We start from the raw sequence: 27,049 nt of genomic DNA on the forward strand, positions 1-27,049 counted from the left end.
AGCCACTGCTTCCAGAGGAGGGCACAGGCATAGTTACAGAAGTGCCTCAGGTCTCCTGTTTATATGCGGAACAGGCACACCTTAAATCATCTTTTGTCTTCAGTGGGGCTGGCTTAAGGGGCTGAAACCTACCTGAATTTGCGCTCTGTCCTCTGGGTTTATTTTTGTGAAGTGAGCATTGGCCTACTGGGATGATCACTAAACTCGTTAAGTCTCTAAAGAAGGATTGACTACTGTAAGCTCGGTTTTAAAAGCTGTCTTAAGTACATAGTGGGATATCTTCAGATCATCTTGTGAGCCTGTCAATCACTGCACGCACATTTAAGATCAACATTTTCCACTCACACTAGCATGAAGCAAAAATATCTCAGCTGAGCTGAATGGTGTTGAAACAGTTATATAGCGATGCAGTCATGACCGAGTTCATCGCCACCAGGCCAGGGCTGCCTCACACTTCTCCTACGCCTTTCCCAAAGTGCAGGTTCATCAGTGTTGGAATCTGCAAACAGCACTGTCCCGCTGCAGCTGGTGTCCCCGAGCACTGTCTGCCTCCAGGGCCAGCTCCTACTGCTCCTAACTGCTGGGATGGGGTCACAGGGTGGCCTGGGCGCATCAAAGGCTTCGTCAGGGAGTGCTGAGCCCAGCTCTCTGCTTCCCACAGGGATGGTTGCAGGCAAAGGGAGTCTGTGTCCTTGGAAAGACACAGTAGGATCATCCAGTGCTTCCTCTGGAGAAGGCTGACTGCTAGCAGATGCTGGTAGCTGAAGCTCAGCTTCACTGCAAGCAGGTGTGTTAGATATTTCAGGGCATGAGCCCAAATGAGCAGAGGTAAGACTACCTGCACATGCACCTTGCAGTTCACTCCCCACTTTACTGAAGCTGGGTTTGCTGGCTGTGGGACCTTACAGGACAAACAATCCCGTCAGACACCGCAGGGCTCTGCAAAGCTGAGGCTGATCTTCAGGTCCTTAGCATTCCGTGTTAACCTGTGATGAAGAGGCAAAGAGTTTGGGTTGTGTATGTACCAGCCAAAGGAAAAGCTTTCCAGACTGACAGTTTTCATATGCACTGATGTTGAGCATTTGCATCTCAGCTGACAAAAGCCAGGCATTTAGGCACAAAAATATCACAGGTCAAAGCACGGCAGAGTTGCTGCAGAGACCTTGGGACCCCCAGCAGCTCAGGGTGTTCACGCATCTCTGCCCCCCCACCAAATTTCAACAGCTCCACTGAGGGTATGTCTTGCATTTTGGTGTATGTCTGGCATTTTGGTGAGCCAGCCTTTAGGTGGGTGCTATGACTGTAAGATAGAAGAGTCTCTAAGATATTTTGGATAGTTGTTCCGATGCTAAAGGGGAAGCTGCTTCTTCCTGCATAGGGCATTATTTCTGTACTGTATCCTACAGCCCAGACAATGCCCTCAAGACTTTCACCCTCTGTATGGTTTTTCCCATCCACCTTTGCAGAGCTTATCAAGCATAACTCAGGTATTTACTTGCTGATCTCGGTTCAGTTTCATCTCAGCTGCCCCACTTCTGCTCCCATCCCCATCACCCTCAAATACACAGTGCCCTGCAAAGCTAAGGAGTCCCCAGATGGGGATCAGCATCCCTGGCTGGCCCAGCAGCACTGGGACACAAAGGCCATCCCTCCATGCAAGTTCAGGAATGCCACCTTAAATGTCGTTGCAATGCACAAGTGAACAGGAGCTTTCCCACTGAATCCAATTACACCTTCTCTTGATGTTCAGAGCTCATTCACTACAGTAATATGATTATTGGGAAGAGCAAGAAATAACATGCCTTAATCCAACTGGAACAGGGGTAGCACGGCAGGCTAGATTAATGCAGTTTAGTTTCCATACGATAACCCAAAGGGTTCTCATAAGAGTGCTCAATGTGCCATCACCCACTGCATCAGAGCTTTGTGCAGAGCTCTGCCTGTCGTGCCTTTTGACAGGTGCTGCACAGGCACCTTTGCTTGGAGAATTCCCTTGCAGTCCTGGCTGCAGCCACGGAGGAGACCCCCTGTGAGCAGTGGCTGTAGATTGGCCTCCAGTCAAACCTCCTGTGTCTTGTGGGAATGGGTGTGAGGTGTGGGAGGGCTTCTTTCCAAACTGACTCTGGCATGAGTGCATGCCCTGGTTGGTGGGGAAGATGAAGACTGGGAAGAGCTGCAACTTGTGTGTCTCCTGTGTCACTGAATAACCAAGGCCAATCTTGTCTTCTAGTGTTAGAAGAAGATGAGGTGTGAGATCTTATATTAATGATCAGTTTATTATAAACATTGACCTGTATCCACAAAGCCATTCAGGAGTCAAGGCTGTGTTGACTTGAGGCTTGCCTTCATTTTGATGCCCTGAGGCTCCTGAACGTCCCTGTGGAACCTGGCTGATGGGGCACATAGCTAAGGCTGAAGGGCCAGAGAATTTCACAGTGCAGTCTGACACCACCCTTAATGTCACCCTGCTCTGCACCGACATGACAGCAATGCTGATGTTTTGTGTCCAACTCAGAAAGAGAGGGTAAGGAGGATGTGTAGTCGTGCTTCTGGCAAGAGGAAGAGGAATTGCAGATGTACAGAGTGAGATGTTAGCAATGATGTCCAGTCAGTCAGTTCTGCTGTGTAGACTGGGATTTCAGCTACAGCTCTGATTTTTCTCAGTCTGCCTCCTGAGTGTCTGCCAAACATCATGAAGAACCTCTGATCCTGATTCGCCACAGAAAAAACACAAACCGTTTTTTTCTCTCAGCTCTGTAATGTACCTTGGATTTGAACTAAAAGGTTCATATCTGGTGGAGAAAGATTCCTTCAGTGCCTGGTATTTGTCTTTTTTTATCATGATAAAGTTACCAATCATACAGAAACTCGGAAAAAAATATCCACAAGTTGCAGAGATGAATCAGCAGAGCTCTTGATTGGTATCAATTTACAGACCTTGCCTACTGATCAAATAAATTAAAATCTCTTGCCCCATTACTCCAGATCATCTAGTTTCTCAGTGGGCAGTTTTTAAAAAATCGCAATTTAAAATATTTATTGTGTGAGTGTTAAATGTATTCTCTATTTTCTACTTGTAGTTTGGTTTCAGTACCGAAAAGCGCTAAAAAACTTTGTCTGTTGGTGCTCCCTAGTGGTGAAGTTTGCCTGGAGTAAAGCTGCCAGGATTTTGGTAATGATTGTGCAATTCCATATCTTAATTGCTTTAAATTTAAGTCACTCAGAAAGCCTGTTTGGGAGTATAATGTCATTCACATGTATCAGTGCTTGCAGGACTGCGCTTTGATGTAGCACGGGGCTTTATGATGTGAAAAATGTACACGGCAGCAAAGAAAAGCCTTTTTCCTTCTTAGGCTTTGTTGATTTCTGTCCATAGCATTAACATGCTACATAAACTTTCCTAAATCATAGAATCATAGAATGAATCATAGAATGGTTTGGGTTGGAAGGGACCTCAAAGATCATTGAGTTCCAACCCCCCTGCCATGGGCAGGGACACCTCCCACTAGAGCAGGTTGCTCAAGGCCCCATCCAGCCTGGCCTTGAACACCTCCAGGGATGGGGCATCCACAGCTTCTCTGGGCAACCTGTTCCAGTGTCTCACCACCCTCATAGTAAAAAATTTCTTCCTGAGATCTAATCTGAATCTTTTTTCTTCCAATTTAAAACTGTTTCCCCTTGTCCTATCATTACCCTTCCTGGCAAAGAGTCCTTCTCCAGCTCTTCTGTAGGCTCCCTTCAGATATTGAAAGGCTGCTATAAGGTCTCCCCGGAGCCTTCTCTTCTCCAGGCTGAACAATCCCAGCTTCCTCAGCCTGTCAAAATAAGGTGAGATGATATGCCCCTTCTTGTATCTTTTCTCATTCCATATCAGACAGAAAGCCAAGCACAATGCAGTCAGGAAGACACACACACACAGACATGGAGAATATTTCTACTTCAAACCCATCCCCAGGGTCCATTTCCAGCAGCGAGTGGTGCAGTTCCCAGTAGGGTGGTCACTCCTGTGCTGGGCTCTGTGGCTCCCTCCTCATAAATGCAGCAAGCTGGGGACAAAACATTGGCCAAAAGGACTCCGGTGAACGCCAAACTGTTGTTGGCCCATGCCTCTCTTTTGGGCTGAACTTTATTGCTTTGAGAAAGATCTGAAAGAGGAGGAAACCCCACAGCCAAGTGTCTACTCTTGCCTGCAAAATAGCTATAGGCAGCCAAGTGTCATGGCTCCCTGATGCCGCAGGAACCAAGCACAACCATGTTGACCCTGAGCAATGACAGTTAAGCCAAAAAAAGTCTCTTCTGCCCTCATCCCCTGCCAGCCATGGTACAGGAATTACTCTGAGCCTGAGCTGATGGACAAAGACTTGCACGCTGGATTTGCAGTAGTAAATCCTCACAGTGTTAATCTCCTCCAGCACAAACTCCCTAAAGCCTTTGGGCTTCCCCAGCACACGCTGGGATTTATGTCTACAGAGGCAAATGAAAGAACAAAAGAAGTTGGTGGTGCCATCAATATATCCAGATATGGTATCTTTTAAATACATGTATGTAATATATATATAAGCATATAAAACATGTATATACTTTTTAAATTACACCACTTTGAAACCCTCAAGCCCAACACAATAGTGGCTGAGGTTTTTTTATGTGAAAGATCACCAAGTCTGCATTGCAGGAAAGAGAGTACCACGGCAACTGCATCCACAGAGGCAGTGGGACGAGTCTGCTCCTGCAAAACTGCCACTAATCACACTCTGATAAAGGACAAGGTTGACTGTGATAATTTAGATTCTGTTGAGAAAGGGAGATTGTCCTGGGACTTCAAAAGGCCCCAGAGAAAACAGTGGAGTCAGAGCATTATCTCTTTTTGCCCAGAGGCAGTTAGTCTGAGCAGGAACTGGAAGCACTGGGAAGGGAGTGGTGGTTAGGGATGCACCCAATTCCCTTCACCTCTTCCCTCTAGGGTGGCTTTCAGGTGCTGGTTTAATCAAACAAGATGATTACCAGATGCTTTGATTGATGATTATCAAACTTTTTTGATAGTCAATACTTACTGCTTCACATTGTTCCTTTTGAAGCTTTTTCTATCCTTTTTTTCTATCAGGCAGGATCTTATCTTCCTACCTTCAGCATTTTCAGCACAATGTTATCTCTTTCAGGAAGTTGAGACCTACCAGCAAACTGGCTGGAAGTAAATTGAAATCAGTCTGTGGAACCTGTAAAGGAAAATTTCAATTTCTAGTGTTGGCATTATGTATGCTCATCACTAGACCTCCCTTTGTGATGCGAGAAAGCTCAGTAGAGCAGATGGCTCCCACAGTTGCAAAGTTTATATCCAGTGGTCTGGAACAGAGCCTTTTCCTGGTGTACTTTCCATGATTTAGGTCAGCTTTTGAGATCTGGTTCCATGGGAGTTTCCAAAGCAGGTGATGGACACCCGGGCTCCCTCTTTGCAGATGCCTTGGCAAATATCAGGGAAATCAGCTGTGGCACAGGCCCCTGTCTCCTGAACTGTAGGTATGCTCACAGGCACGCGCGGTGCTGCTGTATGCATCAAGCACTGGTATAGCTGCAGAGTTATTTATTACATGAAATGACAGGTATTTTCTCCTATCTTCTGTCTAGAACACCTGCTAAACCATGGGGCACAAATGCCTCACAGCCCTGCAGTCCCTCCTCTTTGCTAGCATTCCAGAAATGGTCTCATTTTTCGTAAAAGAACTAAACACAGACACAGCTTCCAGCATGAAGCTTGATGGGTGATGTTTCAGGGATCCTGAATCTCCAGCCCTGTTTGCTGTCTCAGACCTCCTCTCCAGTGTTCCAGTGTCGGTGGGTATATGGAGAAAGGGTTAATTAGCTCAATGACATAAGCAGTGACTGGGAGTAATTTAGGAGGTGGCTGCAAACAGGGAGAACACGGTCTCACATTGCCACATGATAGATGACCAGTGCTGGACAAAATGATGGTGTCAGCTCACGCAGAGCGATGCCCATGGTCCAGCAAGGCAATGGAAAAACATGTCTATATTTTTAAAATTAATTTCAAGCATTTTTCAAGTGAAAATTTTTACTATTTCTTGAGGAGGAAAGAAAGGACAAAACCTTCCCTTTTAAAAATGTCAGTCATCATAAATGTAAGCTTCCACATTTAAAAAAAGATAAGGTCAAGGAGGTATTTTCTATGAAAATTGTGAAAAAGGCAATTTCCATCAATTTGACAAACATTTAAACTGATCTTTTACAAAAATAATGATCAGAGTATGTTTTACTCGTTACTAATGATGCAATCTCATTAGTACTTGTGAAGTGTTAACCAAGAAACAAAACAGTTAATCACTTGTTTCATATCGCAGGCATGCTTTAGAGGCAAATTCCTCAACATACAAGCAGCTTGAATAGTACCTACTTAATGATAGCTTTTATTTATTCTGAAAAATGTTATAAGGTACAGTCCTGTTCGCCAGGGCTAATACAAGGTGTGGGTCAAGCATCCTGGCTCATGCATCCTTCTTCCAGCCGTGTACCCAAATTACTAGCTTTCTGCCCCGCTTCCTTCCCCATCAGCCTTGCAGAGGTGGCTACTGCAGGTCCCCTGCTGTGCTGCATGAGGGATCCTGGGGCTCATTCCCTGGAGGGTGCAGGACTCTCTTCCGGGACAGACCATCTCAGACTGTCTCTTCTAGATGCTGCTTTCTCCTTCCTTGTTGGCTGGTTTGGTGAGCAGGGTATTGTGCAAAGGATGGTTGACTTTCCATCCACCCCTCGTGAGGAGGTGAGGAGGATGCCTGTATGCCTGTATGCAATAGGGTTGGCTCCTTATCCTCTCCTCTGCTCGTAAGGTGCCTTACAACCATGGAGACTGGGATTTATTTTTCCCAGGGTTTTGTTTTTCTACCGTGTGGTAGATAAAACCCACTTTCAAGCATTTCATCCCCTGGCAGAAGGCATGCTTTTGCTGCTCTGAGGGAATGTGCCTCTGCTGTAGTTGCACTTGGGTAACCCCATGGTCGTGCTTCAGTCTGTCAGAGCAGTGGCTGGGTATTAATGGGGATTAAATCCAATGTAGCCTCCAAAAGTGAAAAGTCTTAACTTAATTTCCAGGTGATCTGTGGGATGAAGTGAGAAAACAGTAGCCTTGAAAGCATGGAAATGGAAAGAAGGTGCTGCACTGGAGTTTCCCTCCTTGGCTCCAGCCCACCCATTACCATAGGATGCCTTGGAGTGACGTTGGTGCCACAGTGAAGTCCTGAGTCCTGGGCTGCTACTGATGCACCAAATACTTTTATCTTGTTAATTAAAGGAGAAGCAAATTCTATATAAAAGAGGGGATGCCTGGCTCTTCGTTTGACAGAGCAGCCTGAGAGGGCAGCTGCAACTCAGCGCTTGCAAATCCTGCAGCCTAAAATTTGAATCCACTAACACAACTTTTGAGGAGAAATTGTTGTTCTCTACAGGTGCTGCCGTTTTGCAGCATCCTCTGTGCTGATACAATCCCTCTTCTCAGAACCTTTCCCTCTCCACTTTGGTCCCACGCCTCCTTCAGACGCGGCGCAGGTTTCCTGGTGAAGCAGAAGACAAGTGACAGGCACCTGGCTGCAGGCAAGGCTGCCCAACACCGCCCTGCCATGCTGGGGGCAGTGCCTCCCCTGTCATCAGACAGCCCGGTGACAGACAGGGTAAATAAGATATTTTATGGTTCACTTTCCTTATTGCCAGAGGATATGTCAAAACAGCTCAGTATTGAAGCCATTCGGATGGCTTTTCGTGCTTAAAGGTGCCTTCATTTTTCTGTTTCATTATCCCTTCTCATGGGGGGCACACAGCGTGATAAAAGTTTAAAGAGGATGAAAAATTCCTCACTGAATTATTGAATTAAGTGCAAAGTCCATTTTCCTCACAGTCCAGCCTGATAGTAAGTTTTAATCTGCTACGTAGGGATGAAAGATTTCTCTTGTACTTTGTTTTCGGGATTTTTTTTGGGGGGGAAAAAGTGTCTAGTAAATAGTATCAGTTTATGCTCTTAAAACTCCAGACTTTTTCAGAGAGCGGGCAGCTGAAGCCACATTTTCAAGATCTGTGTGACATGAGGGCTGTCGTTCAGTAAGCTCTTGCTATTCAACATCCAAAGAACTGGAGCTAGGTGGTAACAGCCCACAGTTGTGAATTTTAGGTGACAGGACAAATGTTTTTTCCTGTCTCTGCACCTAGGGCATGTGGAAAGGACCAGGGGATGTAACTTAAATTGAAAAGCTGTTTTACTTCTGTTTTGCTTGCCTCCCAGATGTTTGCCCCCCTCCTTCTGCTCTTTCTCATTGACAGTTGTAGAGTTTCTCCCTTGAGCAGAGCTCTGGGGTCAGAAGACAGGACAGACTGCTTTCAGACAGGGGTTAGAGGTTGACTTGGGAGGATAATATGTTTTTTCTGAGTAGGAGGAATTAGATATAGGATGAAATAGATGAGACGTGACCTTGTGAAGTCCAGACAGAAACACTACAATCTCAGGCAGAATACTCATTGGATTTCTCTGCTCCCTTTGAGATAACATTTCCCCATTCTTTGAAAAATGATCTTTCATAAATGCATTGCAGCAGAGATGAAGGGACGTTATGTCTGTTTTTCTGGAGAAAGATTTCTTGTAGAAATAATGAAATTCAGGCCATGGATATGTGCACAGATACTCCCAAAGCCTGAGTCTTGTAAAATGGCATGTGTCTATACACTGATCTCTCTGAGTTGCTCCCGGTGTGATTCCAGTGATAGTGTCTTGGTCTTTGGGGAACACTGCACCAGAGCTTGAGCCAGACACCTGGTAAGGCATGGCATCATATGGGTGTGAAAGCCTGCAGGACTGCAGTCCAGAGGAAGAGCATCTTTTGGTGCTCCTGCTTTTCCAATGTGAAAATCAGTCCTAGAAGGCACCCTTGTTCACAGAAGCCATCACTTGCCATGTTGCTGACTAAATTCCTAAGTGTTTGCTTCTCTGAGCAGACTTATTTGATTTGTCGTACTTTTAAAAGGTTGTGAGGAAACATTGTGAGTAGCTGACTGTGAGGACAAAAAGTGACCACGAGGTTGAGTGTCAGCACTAGGGTACTGCCTGCTATTCTCATGCCTTAACATGACATAAAGGAAGGATGCACATATGCAAGTGCTCATCTCCAGCCAGGGCAGAGGAAGAGTGAGATTGCTCTGAGGGTATCTTATCGACAAAGCCTGTGAGGAACTGAGGAATATAGATGGAGATATATATGACGGTCCTGCAGCGTCATGAGGTAAGTTGCCAAATGTGGGAAAAGCCCCTTTCTCTAGTCACTTTGGTTCTGTGAGTGCCCGCCTTGTTGTCCCAGTCCAGACCCTTCATTCCTCTGATCACTTGCTTGCAGATGAGTTGACAGCCTCCCAGGGCACAGCAGCAGTTGCATGCAGCTCTACCAAAATGTGAGACAGCCTGAGCACTGCTCTCTGCTGCTGTGGCCCATCAGCTTCAGGCAACTGAGCTAAGTTCATATGAATCTAAGGGTTCAGTACTCAACCTGTCTTCAGGCCCTGACTTCTGTATGAAGTCTACCACTGCCAGGCTCCACCGAACATTTCTGTTAATGTGAACTGTGGTGCTTGTCTGCCAGCTTATTCTCTGATTATGAACAGCACAGACTACTTGTGGACTGCGGGAAGCACCCTTTCCTTGTAATCATCTTAAAATTTATAAGCTTTTTTAGTAAATCCTTGTTTTCCTGTTAAGAGAAAATGTAAAAGTAGTTCCTCAGCTAGAAACTTTTTGCTATCTGCATTATACTGCTGTAAACACTGACTTGCTGCTCACCGTTGTGGTTTGTTTCTTTAAGCCTGGGAGAAGTCAGGCATCTCCTGTTTGGGGTCCCACTGGGGCTGGAGAGGCTGCCCTCAGTGAGCTGGAAGTGCTGAGGGTTAGGAGATGCTCTCTGAAAGGCAGAAGCCAATATTTTTCACATAGCTTTACAAATCCCACCCAACAGCAACCACAGAGCCAGAGTGATGACTATTTTGATTTCTTATGACAAGTTTACACAATGTAATAAGGATCTGGCAGAACATTAGTTTGCTAATTGTGTCCCCAAGTTGTGTAACAACAATTCCTTGGCCAAAATAATAATAATAATGATTTAAAAAAAAAAGAAAAAAAAAGGCAACTGGAAAATGAAGCTACGCAGGAAGCTCTGAATTGTTTTCTTTTTCAAAGATATATATGCCGTTGAGTCCCAACAAATTTGGAAATATGTTTTGAGGACTCTGTCATCTTGACATGTTCCTGCCAGTCTACTGGAGTGAAAGGAGATTCAGCGCAGCATTGCCCTCAGGGTGGGATGCTTGCTGGGTATTTGGGAGGTTTTGGGTTTTGTTCGAGACTTTGATTTTATTTTTTTTTTTAAGGGAAAACTACTTGCTTTGTGCTTCTCATTGCTGTTTCTGTTCTGCATGGCTGTATTCTCTCACTTTCTGCTTTAATTCCTGCCCTGGCACCTCTGTCCTGGGGGGCTCTCAGCAGCTCCTGTCTGCTGGCTGCCCTTCCCCAGGGTCACTGTGTGCCCAGAGCTCACCACAGAGGGCAGAAAGGCAAAGAGCTGTAAAGAGCCTCAAATGTATTTCGATTCTTGTTTTCTCTGGGAGCCCCATTTTTACAGAGAGGGTGCAGCAGCAGACAGGTATTTTACCTTGGCCTGGTCTCTCTCTACTGTTTCCTAACGAAAGCAATAATGAATTATGAGCATGTGTCATTTTACCGAATTCTTCGTCTCTTGCCTTCAAACCGAGAGCGGAGAGGTTGTGCAGCTCTATCGGGCAGCACAAGGACACCTGTAGCGCGTTGAGCTTCTATGGATGAATGCAAAGGTATTTTTATTCCTCTTGGCTCATGTTGGGCAGCTGCATTAGTAGGAAGAGCTGTTCCTCTGCAGTTCTCTAGAACATGTCTCTCTGGGGGTGTTGGTGGAGAGGCCATTTTGTTCTGACCATTCCTGCCATCAGACCAGATCTGCTTTGATTAATGGATAACCAAATCAAACAAACCCTCCAACCTTTCATTTAAAAGGCTGCAGCAAATCACACCAAGGTCACACCAGTTTGCAAAGTTAACTGACTTAGCAGCTAACAGTCTTGCAGTAAGTTAATAAGGAAGGATTTTTGTTGGATTCAATGCACACAGGTTACAAAACATATGGGGAAGTGTTTTGTGGTATTTTGTTGTTTGTTTTGTGGGGTTTTTTCCTTTAAAATGTTGAATTAATCTGTTGTACTTACAATTATATGGCTATTGATATGCTTCTGATGTGTTGATTGGTTGAAGTTTTGCTCATAGGCAAAAATAAACAGTGTTTTTCTATGTGCAGTGCAATGAAGGAATGGACAATGTAATTGTTCTGTAAGGCTTCATCTCTTTTCTAAGCCAGCACTGTTGGTGCAAAGAGCCAGGAACTCAGGTAAGGAAATACATGAAATACCTCTTCTCTTCTTGGTTCGTTGGCAACACTGCTGATCTCTCTTCAGTTTTACCATATTTTAGGTTTGATTATACTTAAATCTCTCTGAAAGGCTTGTTCATTGATGAATTATGGTGTAAAAAGTGCCCTGAATTCTCACTGTGACGGTTGTGTGAAGATCTATTGCCTTTCTTTACTAAAGGAGGAAGCAATGTTTTGACTCGCTGCAATTTCATTTTTCTCAGCAAGGTATAAAAATCATAATAGCATATGTCGCTAAAAGCCTAAAATAGAGAACAATTGCACATTTCATTTCAAATTTTTAAAAATAAAAACTTTTGGAGTATTGTTTTAAAATAAATACTTTGCTTTTAAACCTTCCTATTGGGGTTTGGGTTTTTTGAGGCAAACCAAAAAAACAGTGTTCTAAAATGTTCTACTACAATAGCCTATCAAATTTAGTGTTGATTCAATCTCATTATGAGCAGAAAAAATCTTTTGCATTTTTCAACAAATAAATTATTTGTCTGGAAGACATTTTTCAAGTTCACTAAGCTTTATTACTTCCTAAAGACTGCCTATAACCTTCATCTAATGAAGTTTGATTGACCATTAGACTGAGAAATGGTCTAGCTATTCTGTCTTCTGCTGTCGATAGAAAATTTGGATGAGTTTTGAATAGTGATGGTTTGTGGTTTAGACAGGGTAGTCAAAACTGAGAACAACAAAAAGCTGAAGGAAGCATTCACTGCAGCAAAGTGGTTATTCAAAAGGGGTTTATAGGCATCCGAAAATGAATTGTTTACAGAGTAAGAGATGGGGCTGCTTACTCTTAAGGTTCTGTTTGTTGTTTTATAGGTAGAGCTGTCTCATGTTTTTATTCTTATTCCTAAAAAATCTTTTTGAGAATACTTCTAGGCAATGAAGAGCAATAGCAGGTCTTTATTTGTCATGTTCAAAATGATTTATAAACATCTCCTTAAATAGAAATAATGCACAGTTATGATTAGTACTCCTGATAAATGAGTGGCCGAGAAAGCCATTATGACCTGTGGTCTTTACAGTATTAACTAAATTCCTGATAAATGTGTACCATGCATTATTGACCTTTTCTAGGTACACTGCTTAGGAACTCTGTATTGTGAAGCAGATTTATAGATTCTGCAATCAGAAGAGATGTCTCTCTAAGGACACAGGCACAACTGTAAGGGACAGTTTCATGACCTGTTGTTACCTGTCCATGTGCATCTTCACTACAAACAAGGCGATGTTGATGCACCTGATCCTGTTGAGCCTGATGATTGGGAGCAGCCAAGGGTGCTACTGTGAACATTACCCATGGGGGTCGTGGTCTGCCTGTTCACAAACCTGCAATTATGGCACACAGACCAGGCACAGGTAGGACCAAACTGTCTCACTACTTCTATGTTTCTATTTACTCCCTGAGAAAATACCACCTCTAGGGAGGGGGACCTGTGTCTGAAGCACCAGCTTCCACAGTATACTGAGAAAAATTGTCATGTCCAAGTATTTACCAGATGAACAGATTATATTTTAATTACAAGACTGAAAAATTACAAAATTATGTATATAGAGCATTATGGAGCATCCAAACAACGCTGTATCTGCCAACACATGCAGTGAGAACAGCCAGATCCTATGATGGCCTTGCCAGCAGCATCCACATTGGGCCAGCACTCGGCGGTCCAGGAGCTCTGCCCAGTGCAGAACAATGCTGTGGGAGGGGTCAGCTCCAGCACAGCAAGCCTACAGAGAGTCCCTCCCTCTAAGAGTAATTTTATGATGACAGTTAAAGTCAAATAAAGATTCAGCAGCACCAAATTAGATGCCATTCAGTGGTATGCTCTAAACTTCTGAGAAATCCCCTCTTTTCCTCCTGGATCTTTGCGTTATCTGTTCTCTGGGACATTTGAAGTAACATGAATCAAAATAATTGCTCTGTAAACTTAAGGCATATTTGGAATTTTCTTTTAATCAACATTCTGCAACTACCTATTATCTCTCAAGCTTTTTTCATTGGGCTTAAATAATTTTCTTTAGCAGCCTTCACCCACAGTTAGAGAACATCTACGATCTGAATATGATCCCTTCCTAGCATAACTTGTTAAAATCTTTTAGGCAAATAAGAATGGATGAATATTATAGCCAAAACTTCTGTGACCAGCTGTGCACAAAGCAGGAATCTCGTGTGTGTAACCAGCAAACGTGTCCTATCAACTGTCTGCTTGGAGACTTTGGCCCTTGGTCAGAATGTGACCCATGCGTTAAAAAACAAGTAGGTAGAAAAAGTATTATATGGGTTAAATGCAAGAAATTATTCTTAAGAGATCTCTTTGTTTCAGACATTCAACTTTATGGCAGCTGATCTGCAAAATGATGGCTTAACTTAACAAGGTAAATTGGTTATGAATTAAAAGAGTAGAAGATGGAGAGAACAAGTTAAAATGAGCAGATCACAATAGAAAGGAGTGATTTAGTAGCATAAATCCATTTATGAGAGCTTGCTTCAAAAGTTCCATTGTCAGAATTAGATATGAATTTTCCACATAAAGGCTAAATTAAGCTCTAGAATTTGCATATCTGTTTAATCAAGAGAAAGTCATGGAATCTTTAGCTTCACCATAACATTTTATATGCAAAATTAGATCAAATAATCAGGCAGAAAGAGTTAACTGGCAAATCCTAACCAGCACTGGCTACAAATGCTCGGTCTACATCTTGCAGTGATAGTCAGGGTCGGTTTGAGATTGCTGTTAAGAAATCCCCAACCTTTATAGCCTGCACAAAAATGAGGTGGGTGTGGTCAGTATCTGTGGAACAAAGCCCCAGGATGGTGTTTTTTCCTCTTGAGCTTGTGTCTGTTGACTGATGGTAGGTTTAGAGGTGAGATGGCAGAGAGGGAAGAGGTGAAAAGTCAGGTTTAAGTGGATTTGATCTAAAGAAACCAAGCCCCTGGCAAGTGTAAGGTTGTAGGAAGCAGAGGGGAGCGGACTCCAGATTTTTTGGGGTAGTTACATGCCTGGTGAGTCTGAGCTTTAAGGCTGACCATGACAGTAGCTCTGAGTGCCTGTGCAGGCACTGTCTACAGCTCTCTGAATGTCCCGCTTGGTTTCAGAAATCCATGCCTGAAACACAACCTTGAAAAACCTGTCAGATATCATTGGTATGTCTTCACATACATATACAGCTTTCTGATACCCATGCAGGATGAAGAAGACATGAAGAAGCTGTTCTAGGTGCAAGACAAGAACCATCCTGGGGTATTCCCATCCTGAAACTGGGATGGAGAGTATAAGAGCAGTGCAGAGAGAGAGTGGGAAACAGCAAACAAACTGGAAGAGCTGAAAAGAGGCATAGCTCCCAGCTGAAGTGGTTTGTTGGTTTGGTTTTTTTTGCAATCAATATCCTCTTAAATGTCTGAGTTTCTTACCTGCACACCCATATATAGAAGCATTATTCATTCTTATTAACTTTAAATATTGATACAACACATTTGTTGCTTCAAGCAAAAAGGTGTTTTTGTGGACTGTGATCCATTTTTCCCTCCAAGCTATAAAGATTACTGCTTGTGACCTTTATAAATATAAACAGCCATCAGAAGGGAGGATGTGACTTCCAATGTAAGCGTGAAGACTAGTGTAAGCAGGGTCCCAGTGAGGGGGAGGGGTGAAGAGGTGGAAGCTCACGCAAATAATATAATGAATGTTATGAATCCCAAGTGGAGCACAAGAAAGGGTTATCTTGAGCTCAAAAGCTGTCAGGTCGTGTGTTGCTGCTCCTCGCACTCTCCCTTCGTAGCCATTCCATGACTGATTTTTACTAGATGTCTTCCCACACTGTTTGACTCTGGCTGCGCGGGGGGAAGTAACAGAAGTCTGCAAGTAACTGTGCTTTTCAGTGGAGAAAAACTCTTGGAGGAGGAACTGTTCAGTCACACACAGACAGGTCTCACCAGCAGTCTCTTGGAGTAGAGGGGAAAACTTATCTGTAGTGATTTGTCTAGCAGCCTGCAGCTTTGTTATTCTGCATGGAGGGTACTGACTTGGGGAAAGAAAACCCAGTGAGTTCCAGATTTTGCTCCCAGATCTTCTTTTAGGAAACTTTTGGAAACATTCAGGAAAATCATTTTTGTCCTCACCAGTCACCCAGTTCCTCAGACAAGAGGTCCCATGTGCAGGAGCCAAGCCAGCTGGTTTGGGGATGGCATATGTACCACTATCAGAATATTTCTATTTCAACAGAGATGATGAAGAGTGAGAAAAAATTTTGTAAGCCTGTTTGCACACCATTTCCTACCGTACCTTTAAAACTGAAGGTACAGGGACAACTTTTGATTCCTCCAGTGATGTACCCCAGGTTAAGTGTTTAATCATGTATATTCCATCAAGGCTACTGAGACTCTTGGATTTCAGTTCCTTGCCTGCCTTATCTGTGGTAATGGCATGGTAGGATGTAAGGACAAAAATAACTGATTATTCAAGGGCTCTGGTTTTGATAAAGCTTCAGCAGCACTGAGGCATGTTTCTCTGCCTGGGGGTGGGCACTTACCTACAAAAACAGCTCATACAAACAACCCTGGTTTTATTTCTTCTGCCTTTCAGTTTCATGTCCGGACGCTGCTGCGACCAGCCCAGTTTGGGGGTCAGGCCTGTACCGAGCCGCTGGTGGATTCCCGCCCATGCTTCCCAACTAAGTTCTGCAACATAGTGGAGGTTGATTGCAAGAATAAATTTCAGTGTGAAAGTGGTAATGACAACCTTCATTGCATAACTGCTGAATTATTAGACAGTCAAAAGATTAGACACTGAGACAAAAAAGGTCCAGATGATCCAGATCCTGTGTATTCCAGGGAAAAGGAGCAGGGAGAAAAGTTTACTTAAGAATTTCATGCATATTAGAAGCACCTTATCTTGGTAGCTTCTTCTGTAACTACAAGTAATTCAAGTGCAATCTCTAGCCTGAGATGTCAGTATGACCGTGACAGCTAGACAGTAGCACTGTTCCAATATTTCTTTGCACAAATTTTTCATGTACAAACGCATTCATAGAGTTTGTCTGAACATAAACTTGTACTATTTTTTATGAAATATGTGGGCATTTCTTGTTTGCTTCAATTTAAATATACCTGATCAGCCTCAAAATAACTTTATCCACATATCCTTTTGCAAAACCTTAAATTAAGCTTTTGCAGCTTCAAAGCAAGGTAATACTGGCAGAACCGAAATTTTTATTTCTAGGCATTATGCATACTGCCTTTTTAATTTCTACATCAAGTTTATACCTTTGCTAGGGAAAAAGATAGACTGCCCTTTTCTACATTCAGACATGATCAATCTCTGCATAAAGTCTCTTGCTGCTGCTGTTTCTCTGGTGCAGGTCGCTGTATTGCAAAAAAATTGGAATGTAATGGAGAAAACGACTGTGGGGATAACTCTGATGAAAGAAATTGTGGGAGGAAAAAGACCCCATGTAACAGGAAGTATGATAGCATCCCAGGTGTGCAGTTAATGGGCCACGGGTAAGACTGCTTTGCTTATTTTTCATAAACTTGAGATTGTTACCTCACTAATTGACATAAAGATGTTAATTGGATATTATCCCATTAAAACACATAATCTCTCAGATTAAAATTCACAAGTAATTATAAAAATGCAACCAAACCATCAGGCTGGGACTGGCCCACTGCATCTGCCAGCCCTGCTCTGGGCTGCTGGTGCACTAGGTAAAGAGCAGTCAGGGAGCACTGGTGACCCTTCCTACCTCACAGCAGCCAGAACATCATGTATGGGCAACTTCCAGCTCAGTTATCCCAAATGCTTCAGAAATTTTGAGGGTGTTCCACTACAGATATTTGTCTATGACAACAATTGTCACAAAATATCAACCACCACCTCTTCCAGGCTACAAATTTAAGCGGTGTAAAACCTAAACACAGGCTGCCTGTCCCAGGTAGTCTTGCATTTTCTAATTGAATTTTGAACTCAGTGTGTTCTGGTAACATCACTTATGGTAGAAATAGAGAACTGTTTGTTCGCTTTCCTAGGCCGTTTTTAGGTGTTTCTCTGCTTTAGAGTGACAGTCTTGTGCTGACCTTGGGATTTTCTAAAGGGTTAGGCACTGCTGGAAAGTAAGAAACAGGGTTGCTACTACAGCAGTATTCAGGTGAATTCAGTGTGAATGAGAAGTTCTTGTAGAGGAACTTCTTTCAAAGCAGTAACATAACTGAGATGCTCATACCATTTCATTCAAAACTACAAAATATTCAGTGCAGCTACGTAACACTAATTATTTCAAGTTTTTATGTCTTTATGTCAAGTTTAATCTCTGGAAATGATTTCTTGTTAGATTTCACATTCTGGCAGGAGAGAGCCGAGGGGAAGTCCTTGGCAACTCATTCTATGGAGGACAATGCAGAACAGAGAAGCGCAATGAGACAAGGAGGTTGTATCGCGTTCCAGCCAACCTGGAGGCTGTCAGCTTTCAGGTATTCTCAAACAGCGACTCCTCACTGAAAAACTGTTGCCATAATCACAATCCAAGTTATGCACTCGTTTCCTAGGTGGTAATGTGTGTCTTAGAACAAGATTTCTCAACCTGGTGAGGCCCGAACGTGCTTCAGGTGATGTGTGGAAATGGGATAAATTGAGCAATTGGGTGACTCTACTCATGCCTTTCAGATCTGTGTTTACTCACTGCATTACATACCAGAGACAACATGATTGATTTGGGCTTCTCTCCTGCTTCTTCGTGGCTGGGGTCATATCTTTGTTCTGACTTGGTAGCAAGGTCCTTCCTCTTAACCCTGACATAATCTGGCCAGAGGCTTCTTCAAGTCCAAAACTCATTTCAGCATCACTGCTGTATCCTTGTGGTACCAATGGCTGTCCCAACTCCAGCTTCCTTCTAGTCACCTGCAGCCTGGGGACACAGTTCCTCCCTGACCAATTTCAGGCCCTTTGTCCTGCTGGTTCCCTGACCAGCCCCTCTGAACAGCAGCCAGGAAGGGAGGTGGACACCAAATCTGGGAGGCAGGAGGACAAGAAGTACACAGTATGGGGAGGAGTCTTGCAGGACAGACCAAGGAGAAAATCAACCTGGCTTGTATCTTATAAAAAATTGCTGATTATTTATTTTTTAGATCTGATACCTTAGACTTCTATGTTCTGATAATTAGAAACTATTTTGAATATCACAGTTAGGGCACAACATGTGACTGTGCATGTGTTGGCAGGCCCTGCCTGAAGCCAAAATAGATAATGCATTGGGAAGGAAGGAACGCAGGACATGAAAAAAAGCTCAGCTACTGGATGAAATCTGAACTACGGATTTTTGCCACGAGTACTGTGAGTTTTTAGTATTACTTTAACAGGAGCAACATACCCTAGTAAGTTCCATGGAAACTGCAATTGGATTGGACATGACAAGTAGGTTTTTTCAATAATGGTGAAAAATTACTGTATGCATAAATATTCAATGGGGAAAACCAAGCCTTGGTTAATCCAGATCTCTATAAAGCTTAATAAACTCTATAAAGTTTATTAAGTTACTGATATCCATTTGCAGAACTGTTAAGGGCTCTTTATCAGGGAATGTACTGATAGGACAAGGGATAATCATAGAATCATAGAATCATAGAATCATCGAGGTTGGAAGAGACCCTTGGGATCATCGAGTCCAACCATCTACCCTACTCTACAAAGTCCTCCCCTACACCATGTCCCTTAGCACTGCATCTAAACGTCCCTTAAACACTTCCAGGGACGGTGACTCAACCACCTCCCTGGGCAGCCTATTCCAATGCCCGACCACTCTTTCTGTGAAAAATTCCTTCCTAATGTTCAATCTAAACCTACCCTGTTGGAGCTTGAAGCCATTCCCTCTCGTTCTATTGTTAATTACCTGTGAGAAGAGACCAGCACAAACCTCTCTACAGTGTCCTTTCAAGTAGTTGTAGAGAGTGATGAGGTCTCCCCCATAATGGTTTTAAATTGAAAGAGGGGAGATTTAGATTAAATACTAGAAATACATTCTTTACTGTGAGGGTGGTGAGGCACTGGAACAGGTTGCCCAGAGAAGCTGTGGATGCCCCATCCCTGGAGGTGTTCAAGGCCAGGCTGGATGGGTCTTTGAGCAAGCTGGTCTAGTGGGAGGTGTCCCTGCCCATGGCAGGGGGGTTGGAACTCGATGATCTTTAAGGTCCCTTCCAACTCTAACTGGTCTGCGGTTCTGTGATTCACCTTTGAGGGTGCATCTGTAGATTTTAACATTTAGGGCAGCCCTTGGTATAGAAGGGTCACTGGAACAAGCTTTCTTCTTGGAACTCCAGTGTGTTTTAATGCAAAAACATATGACTTCTTGAAGAATGGAAGTGGGTTGGACTACTTCACCTCCCAAGGTCCCTAGCAGCCCTATTAATTAAACCAGTTTAGAAAAGAGGAAAAATTAGTCTTTCAAACACCCAAAGGGATTTTCCTGAGTTTTGGGAAATTAGTAATTTCTGAATGCTGAAGTTGTCTTGGTAATTTGCACAACAGCACCACTGAGATTTACCAACTTGATCAGGCAGGTTTGCTTTTGGTTCCTCTCTACCTACCCATCACGCAGTATGGGTGCTAAAACTGCAATATACTCTGCAAGTCTCCTCTGGAAACCTATTCATTTCTCTATCTGGGAATTTAGAAGAAAGAACAGAAAACATCAGTCTCTTTGCCTTGTACAATATAGCAGCCATGGGACTGGGACTTAGTCATAGTGTGGACATAGCATGGAAGTCTGAGAGTCTTTGAAAAATGTGTTGAAATACTTATTGAAAATTACTCCTAAGATTTGAGGAACGAGGGTGTGGAATTTTAGAAGAAAGTGTTACATGTTTCCCTGCCCCAGACCTCCCACACCCCCGGCCTTGATTAAATGCCTATTAGTAAGTCTACTTCTTATCTTGTATACATCTCATGTATTAACCTTTCTCAGCCTCATCTTCTGTATTAAGAACAGGTTTTTAGCTTACTGCCACATCTCAAATAATCAGGCATGTTTCTTCCATAAAAAAAAGAAGAAACTAAAAATTCATTGCTTAATAGGATTATATTTCAGATTATTATTTGGGCAAATGCATTTTGCTTTACTCAATCTCCAGGTAATAGATGAAGAGGATGATGTAACATCAGACTTTTACAACGATTTAACTCCCCTAAGTGATAGTGCTCAGAGAAGTAGTTCATCCACATTTAGTGGTCGAAGTTCTTCTGGTATCCCATTTCTTTTCTCAAAAAAGCAACGGGTTCAAGTCACATCATCTTCTTCCTTCAAGAAAGCCATTGAAGCCTCATATGAGAAGGTAATTGAATGTTACCTCAGTTTCTTCCTTTCATTCGATTTCTCTGCTCATTTATGACCTGAGCTATCAAAGACTATTTTCCTTATTAAAGCATTAGCATTACATTGGGGGGAAAAAAAAAGTCTCCAGAATTATGCATTAAAAATTTCCTCTTCTGATACTACTACATGTTCCTGATTGTTACATACCTTCTGTAATGCAACATGCTTTTCTGTTTTAAGTACAGAAATCACAGGCTTATTCCACTTAAAAAAGCATAGATTTGACATCAATTTGAGATTATCAGATTGGGTAAACCACTCTTTTCCCTGTCCCAGTCATAAATTAAGAAGTCAGAATGCCATGTAGTAACAGTAGCAGACAACTCTAAAAAGTAAAATTAAGTGCACTCAGTAATGTTATACATATGCATGTACGGGGAATCAATCTACATTAGTGTTTGATTTGGTAACTAACTTGCATATTGGTGTCTCATGGCTGTCAAGATGCACTTGGTCGTAAAGGTAGTCTCAGAAATAACATGTCCACAGAAAATTTTCTGAGAATGGAGGACCTTTTTTCCCATAAAATTCTGCATGATGGTCCGCAGGGATCTGCATCTCAGCTACTCAACCTCCTTTTCTATTGATGAAGAGAAATTGGGTAGGTTTCTACATAAAAATCTGTTAACTGAATATTGCCCTAGTAGGGTACAGAATGAGCCCAGGTGACCTCCTCTGCCTCTGCTCTGTACTAAAATATATGGAAAGTTTCTTGAAGTGAGCCTGGAATGTTATGTAACACATTGCATTATGAACTACTTTACTAATCTTGCCCATCCTGCTCCATGTTGTTATTTTTATACACTGTTTTCACTTTTTTGTCACTGAATTCCCATGTTGTGATGTCAAAGGACTTCTGAAAGCTTTGTATCAGAATTTCTGACCATTCCCTTAGCCTGTGTTCCTAGTATTTCTGGCAGCAGTTAATTGAGTTGGACTACCTGCACTACAATTCAAAAACTGAGACCACAAAGGTAGGAAACCATCTCCATCCCTTGGGATGTCAGGCAAGGACAGGCATGACTCTGTGGCAACTCTAGTTGTGAAATTTGGGATGAAAGATTACTTGATCAGCATGTTCTGATGAAACCCTGGTTCATTAGAAAATTTCCAATTAAAACTACTGTTTTCAACATCAGTCCAGCTCAGGTCCTGTTTGGCTGCTTTTTGTCAAAGTTGTATAACAAAACTGAATTGGAGTACTCACACTTGTTTTGACCAGGCTGTCTTGGGGAATAATCATCCATGGCCTACTAATATTTTGTATTAATACCTGGTACTTATGGGTTAAGTTTGCTACAAGCACAAGGGTTTCCCACTATGGTTAAACGTACTCAGAAATGACTGGAGACTTTGGAATGCAATTTCCTGTGATTGTTCTTCAAGTGAGAGTTTTCAACACTGTGCATGCCTAATGGATTTAACATAGAAATCACTGGGTTTGACAACTGTAAGGCAAATTGCTAGTAATAAAGCCACTTAAGATACTTTTACTAGCAGAAAATGCAAATGCAAGATGCATTTCAAACAGAAATTTGTATTTACCATGCAAGTGCGTGCTAAAACGAACTAAGGTTTTAGAATCAATATTTGCCAAAGTGGCCTGCAATTTTGTGTGCATAACTGAAATGTTAGTTGGCACAGCTGAAAATTGAGGATCCTAAACCACCTAAAAATCCTAAAAGTTATGTTGCCACAGGTTATTTCAGGAGCTGAATATAAACTGGGAATTGTCACATACCCAATTTCTTCCATTTTATTGTTACTGCAGTGGAAAACTGAGTATCCTTAGCTTATTTTCCAATGTGCAAATGACAGCAGTGAGATGAGCCGCGCTGTGCAGAACTGAGGTCCAACTCCTGTGTTACGCTTCTCAGTCCTGGCTGGGAGAACTCTCTGTCTAGATACATCCTTGTGTCTTCTAAGCCAAGTGAACTTGGAGACAGAAGCGTAGTAGAGCCAACCTACGAGCAGGAAAATTCAGCAGAGGAACCCATGTATAAATCAGTAACAAATTGTTTTATAGTGGATCTTTTCTATCTGCTGGTTGGTCATTTGCTCCAGTTTCCTGCCCCTCCTGTTGTGCTTGAACTCTTTACCTCAGCCTTGTGCCATAAGTTCCCTTTTTTACTTTATAAATCCCTTCTTTCAGTATTTTCTATTCCTCCCTTTTCTCTGTTCCACTCACCAGGTTAGCTGTAAATGTCCCTGAAGTCTTTTCTCTGAAACTTTTGGTTGCCTTATCAATTGGTGGTGTATTTTTTATGGCAAGAATCCTTTTGTTTTCTGTTTGGTAGGTGGTCAGGAAGTCCCAATTTTATTGGAACGCACAATATGAAAAATGACCATTGTCCTCAAGATCGTCACAGGGGTCTTGAAAACCCCAGGGCTATTTTATTCATGGTTAAAACAGAATGACACACAGGATTAATTAGTTATTGCAATGTATCTCCGGACACACTTTCTTCTACTTTCTGCAGTAAACTGTGCATGAAGATGCTAAGACTCTCCTTTTCTTGTTTCTAGAATTCCAACTTTATTAGAGTCCATAAAGTCATTTCTGTTGCAAACTTCACAATGAAACAGTCAGATCTGCAGCTCTCAGATGTCTTTCTAAAAGCACTTAACCACCTGCCACTGGAGTACAACTATGCTTCATACAGCAGAATATTTGATGACTTTGGTACTCATTATTACACCTCCGGGAAGATGGGTGGCTCCTATGACATTCTTTACCAGTACAGCTCTGAGGAATTGAAGAACTCAGGTATGTAATCTTTAACAAGAAAATATCATTGTTTGATTACCAGCTTTTCTTATCACTGTTTTTAGGTCTTAGACCACCTCATAAACTGTCCAACAGCAAAAAGGCCTTTCTACTTGCATAGACCCAGGAATCACTCACACTGCCTAAATATAGTGCAATAGTATTCTTTTTTCTCTACACTGTCTTAATTTGAAAAGGTCAAGAGGTTTCTTACTTGGTAAATGTCATTGTGTTTGGGGAAATCCTTAAGACTTTCAGTTCAACACTAGGCGACACCAGGAAAAGGTGTCCCAGCATAGTTCAGTGTGGGACTGAGGTCTGAGAGTTCCAAATGCTACGTCATTAAAGTTGCTGGTATTGATTAGAAATTACTCTAAAAATATTCCCATGGCTGCCTGACTGTCAAAATGACAAGACAATACCACAAAAGTGGAAATCTGAGGTTAAAAGCTGTGATCCTTAATGCCACTGCTGTAACTTGCATGGGTACGGGAGGGTACCCAAAGGGCATGGTAAGCATGACTCAGTCCCAAGTTGTTTGTACCTGTGGAAACAGGTGCCTGCAGTAGTGAAGTCTCCAGTGGTGGGTGAGGAGCAGGGAGACCTGTGATGGCTCACCTCGATGTGGGAGCCTGGGGGCAATGTAACAGGGTGATGGTGATGAAGCTGCTGCTCTGTGGTATTTCTAGGTCTGTCGGTGGATGAATCAACGATGTGTGTTCGAACAGAAACAACAAAGCGTGTGTTCTTCCGTAAGAAAAAGAAAGTCAGTCACAGATGCGTCACAAACAGGATGACCGTGAAACATGAAGGTGATCATGATGAGAACAGGGGCCATGTCCTGCTACTTACCATGGGAGACACCCTTCCCCTTAGCTAGGTGCCTCCGGTGATCTTCCAGCTCTGTTGAACTACAGATACTCTTCCACTGTTGTCAGAGGAGTAAATGTTTCACTGCTTGACTCTGAAACAGGCACTGGAAACATCCTCTTACTTGCAAAAGAAATTATGATAGAAGAGCGCTCTTCCTGTGGTCTGGAGCACCACCATTGGTGTTCCAGCAGCAGTCAGTCGCGGATCTGACAAACATTCCTGGATCCCAGACCAGGCATGCTGAACCAGGAAACGGGCACAGCTACAAATGTATGATCATGACGAAGTCTTGATTTTCCTTGGGGGTTGTTTAGGCCCCATTGAGAGAGTTGGTCAGCAATAACACATTCTCTGACCTTTACCTCCCATCTTCCTTGTGCCAAGGAGCATAAAAGTGTGCAGGAGTTCATAGAATCATAGAGTCAGCTAGGTTGGAGAAGACCTTTAAGATCATCAAGTCCAACCATCAACCTAACACTGCCAAAACCACCACTAAACCATGTCCCTAAGCACCACATCTACTCATCTTTTAAATACCTTCAGGGTTGGTGATTCTACCACTTCCCTGGGCAGCCTGTTCCAATGTTTGATAACCCCTACAGTGAAGAATTTTTTCCTAATATTCAATCTAACCCCCCCCCACCCCAGTGCAACTTGAGCCCATTTCCTCTTGTCCTATCACGTGTTACTTGGGAGAAGAGACCAACCCCCTGGCAATGTTACCTGGCAAAACCAGAAATATATATCAGGGACTGCAAAAGGATGGTGCATTTTCTGCAAGAATGGCAAGACTTACATTGTGCCTCACTAAAACCAAGGGTTTCATCACCCCCACCATGTTTTTGTCCTCATTTTATGATCAGTTTGTATTACTCTGGCATTTACAGATGGGACTAAAGATCCTGCCTTGTAATGTGTTCTTCTAGAGGAGCCTGCTGTATCCCCTGCATTTTCCACTAGTGTCTTCTGTAATTCTGAAAATCTCCATGGCTGAGGAGACACGTTCAGGCTCTGCTGCTATAGCAGGGATTGTTTTTCTAAGCTTAGACTTCATTCTTCCCTGGCTAGCTTCAGAAAACCAATCTTAGTTTATTATTTTATATCCTCTTCACTTTCTCTTAGAACTCTGTTACATCTACCATCTTTGGAGGCCTTTGTCTGACAACACTGTGATGAAATCCCCTTTCAGGTTCCATTTTGGAGTCATCCGAACGGTCAGTCTCCCTGGTAAAAGGTGGCAGGGCAGAGTATGCCGCAGCTCTGGCCTGGGAGAAAAAGGGGGCTTTTCCAGGACACGAAGTTTTCACAGAATGGTTGGAGTCAACGAAGGACAATCCTGTGGTGATTGACTTTGAGGTAAGAGAAGAGCAGGAAGGGCATTGAGATTATAAAGCACTCACCAGTTAGAGATATTGAGACGATAAAGCATTCACCAGCTCTTCAGAGAGCTCTGCAGGTGTTTTGTCTTTTAAGTCGGGATGATGCTGTGTATGATACGAAAGCACATGCATATGGGCATGACATAAAGTTATATTAGAAATACTTTTTGTGCATGCTGTTGATAAGCCACACCAGGTTTGTGTCATCCACGGACAGCGAGAGTAAGAGGGAGGAATAGGAGTGAATTCCTCTGGCACCAGCAGGAGGTCAGGCCTGGGCAGGGGCTAGTTACTGTGCAGGGAAGCAATGCCTGGTGCTGGCAAAGCTCTTTTTCCCTGTCTTCTTTCCCTTGCCAGGCCTGTGATGCAAGGCACGGCACACAGCTGAACTGAAGCAAAGCAGCAGTCCCCTGGCATGTCTGTCCTGCCCATTTAATGGAGTGTGCTGGTGCTGCCGTGAGGCCACCGAGCTGCCCAGCTCCCCAGCTGGCACAGCAGCCAGCCAGCAGCAGCAGCAAAGCACAGTGAGGCAAACAGAAAGCCTGCCTGGAGGCAGTACGCAGCCATCCTCCTCCCACCATAGCTACTGAGCTCCTGAAGGCAGTGTAGGGACCTCTCACACAGCAGGGACTGCCTGTAAGCAAACCTTGTGTTATCTCTGGTGTCCTGAATTTTCAGACATGGTATCCCGCTTGGTTGGTTTTCCACTGGCTCAGAGAGCCCTAAATTGAGGAAACAAAAGAAATATAAACAGTATAATATAGATGTACAGCACTGTCATACTCCTTTAAAGCATCCGTAACTTTCAACATGCCTGACTCCTGTGAGATATAACTTCATACGTAGGCATTAGTGCCTTTGAAATCCTCTAACTACCCCCTCCCCCCTCCAGGACGCTGCTGGGTCTGGGTAACTACTGACCAAGTGGTTGTCTACCAGGTGTCGCCCATCATGGATTTGGTGAGGAACGTGCCATGTGCCGTGACCAAACGTCGCAACCTAAGGAGAGCCCTGAGGGAATACGTGGCCAAGTTTGACCCCTGCCAGTGTGCCCCCTGCCCCAATAACGGCAAGCCCGTGCTTTCTGGGACAGAGTGCCTCTGCCTGTGCCAGGCTGGCACCTATGGCAAAAACTGTGAGATACGAGCTCCAGGTTACAAATCAGGTATTTGGGG

General features: G+C 43.2%; 1 protein-coding gene across 2 annotated transcripts in view; it reads left to right on the plus strand.

Moving 5' to 3' along the window:
- The first annotated feature begins 10,307 nt into the window (after positions 1–10,307).
- Positions 10,308–27,049, plus strand: part of C6 (complement component 6) — a 29,371-nt gene continuing 12,629 nt past the window's right edge. Inside the window, exons 1-12 of one of the 2 annotated variants that reach the window (XM_014965119.1) lie at positions 10,308–10,338; positions 11,367–11,456; positions 12,573–12,854; positions 13,596–13,752; positions 16,079–16,223; positions 16,854–16,995; positions 17,823–17,961; positions 20,614–20,814; positions 23,382–23,622; positions 24,312–24,434; positions 25,685–25,851; positions 26,814–27,039. In XM_014965119.1, coding sequence (XP_014820605.1) covers positions 12,676–12,854; positions 13,596–13,752; positions 16,079–16,223; positions 16,854–16,995; positions 17,823–17,961; positions 20,614–20,814; positions 23,382–23,622; positions 24,312–24,434; positions 25,685–25,851; positions 26,814–27,039 — 1,720 coding nt within the window. In that variant the 5' untranslated portion in view covers positions 10,308–10,338; positions 11,367–11,456; positions 12,573–12,675. Of the gene's footprint in view, positions 10,339–11,098; positions 11,139–11,366; positions 11,457–12,572; positions 12,855–13,595; positions 13,753–16,078; positions 16,224–16,853; positions 16,996–17,822; positions 17,962–20,613; positions 20,815–23,381; positions 23,623–24,311; positions 24,435–25,684; positions 25,852–26,813; positions 27,040–27,049 lie in introns of those variants that run through there. The other variant, XM_014965118.1, reaches the window with a different exon arrangement.

The sequence above is a fragment of the Calidris pugnax genome, unplaced genomic scaffold (assembly GCF_001431845.1).
Source record: "Calidris pugnax isolate Ruff unplaced genomic scaffold, ASM143184v1 scaffold273, whole genome shotgun sequence".
Lineage (NCBI taxonomy): Eukaryota > Metazoa > Chordata > Aves > Charadriiformes > Scolopacidae > Calidris > Calidris pugnax.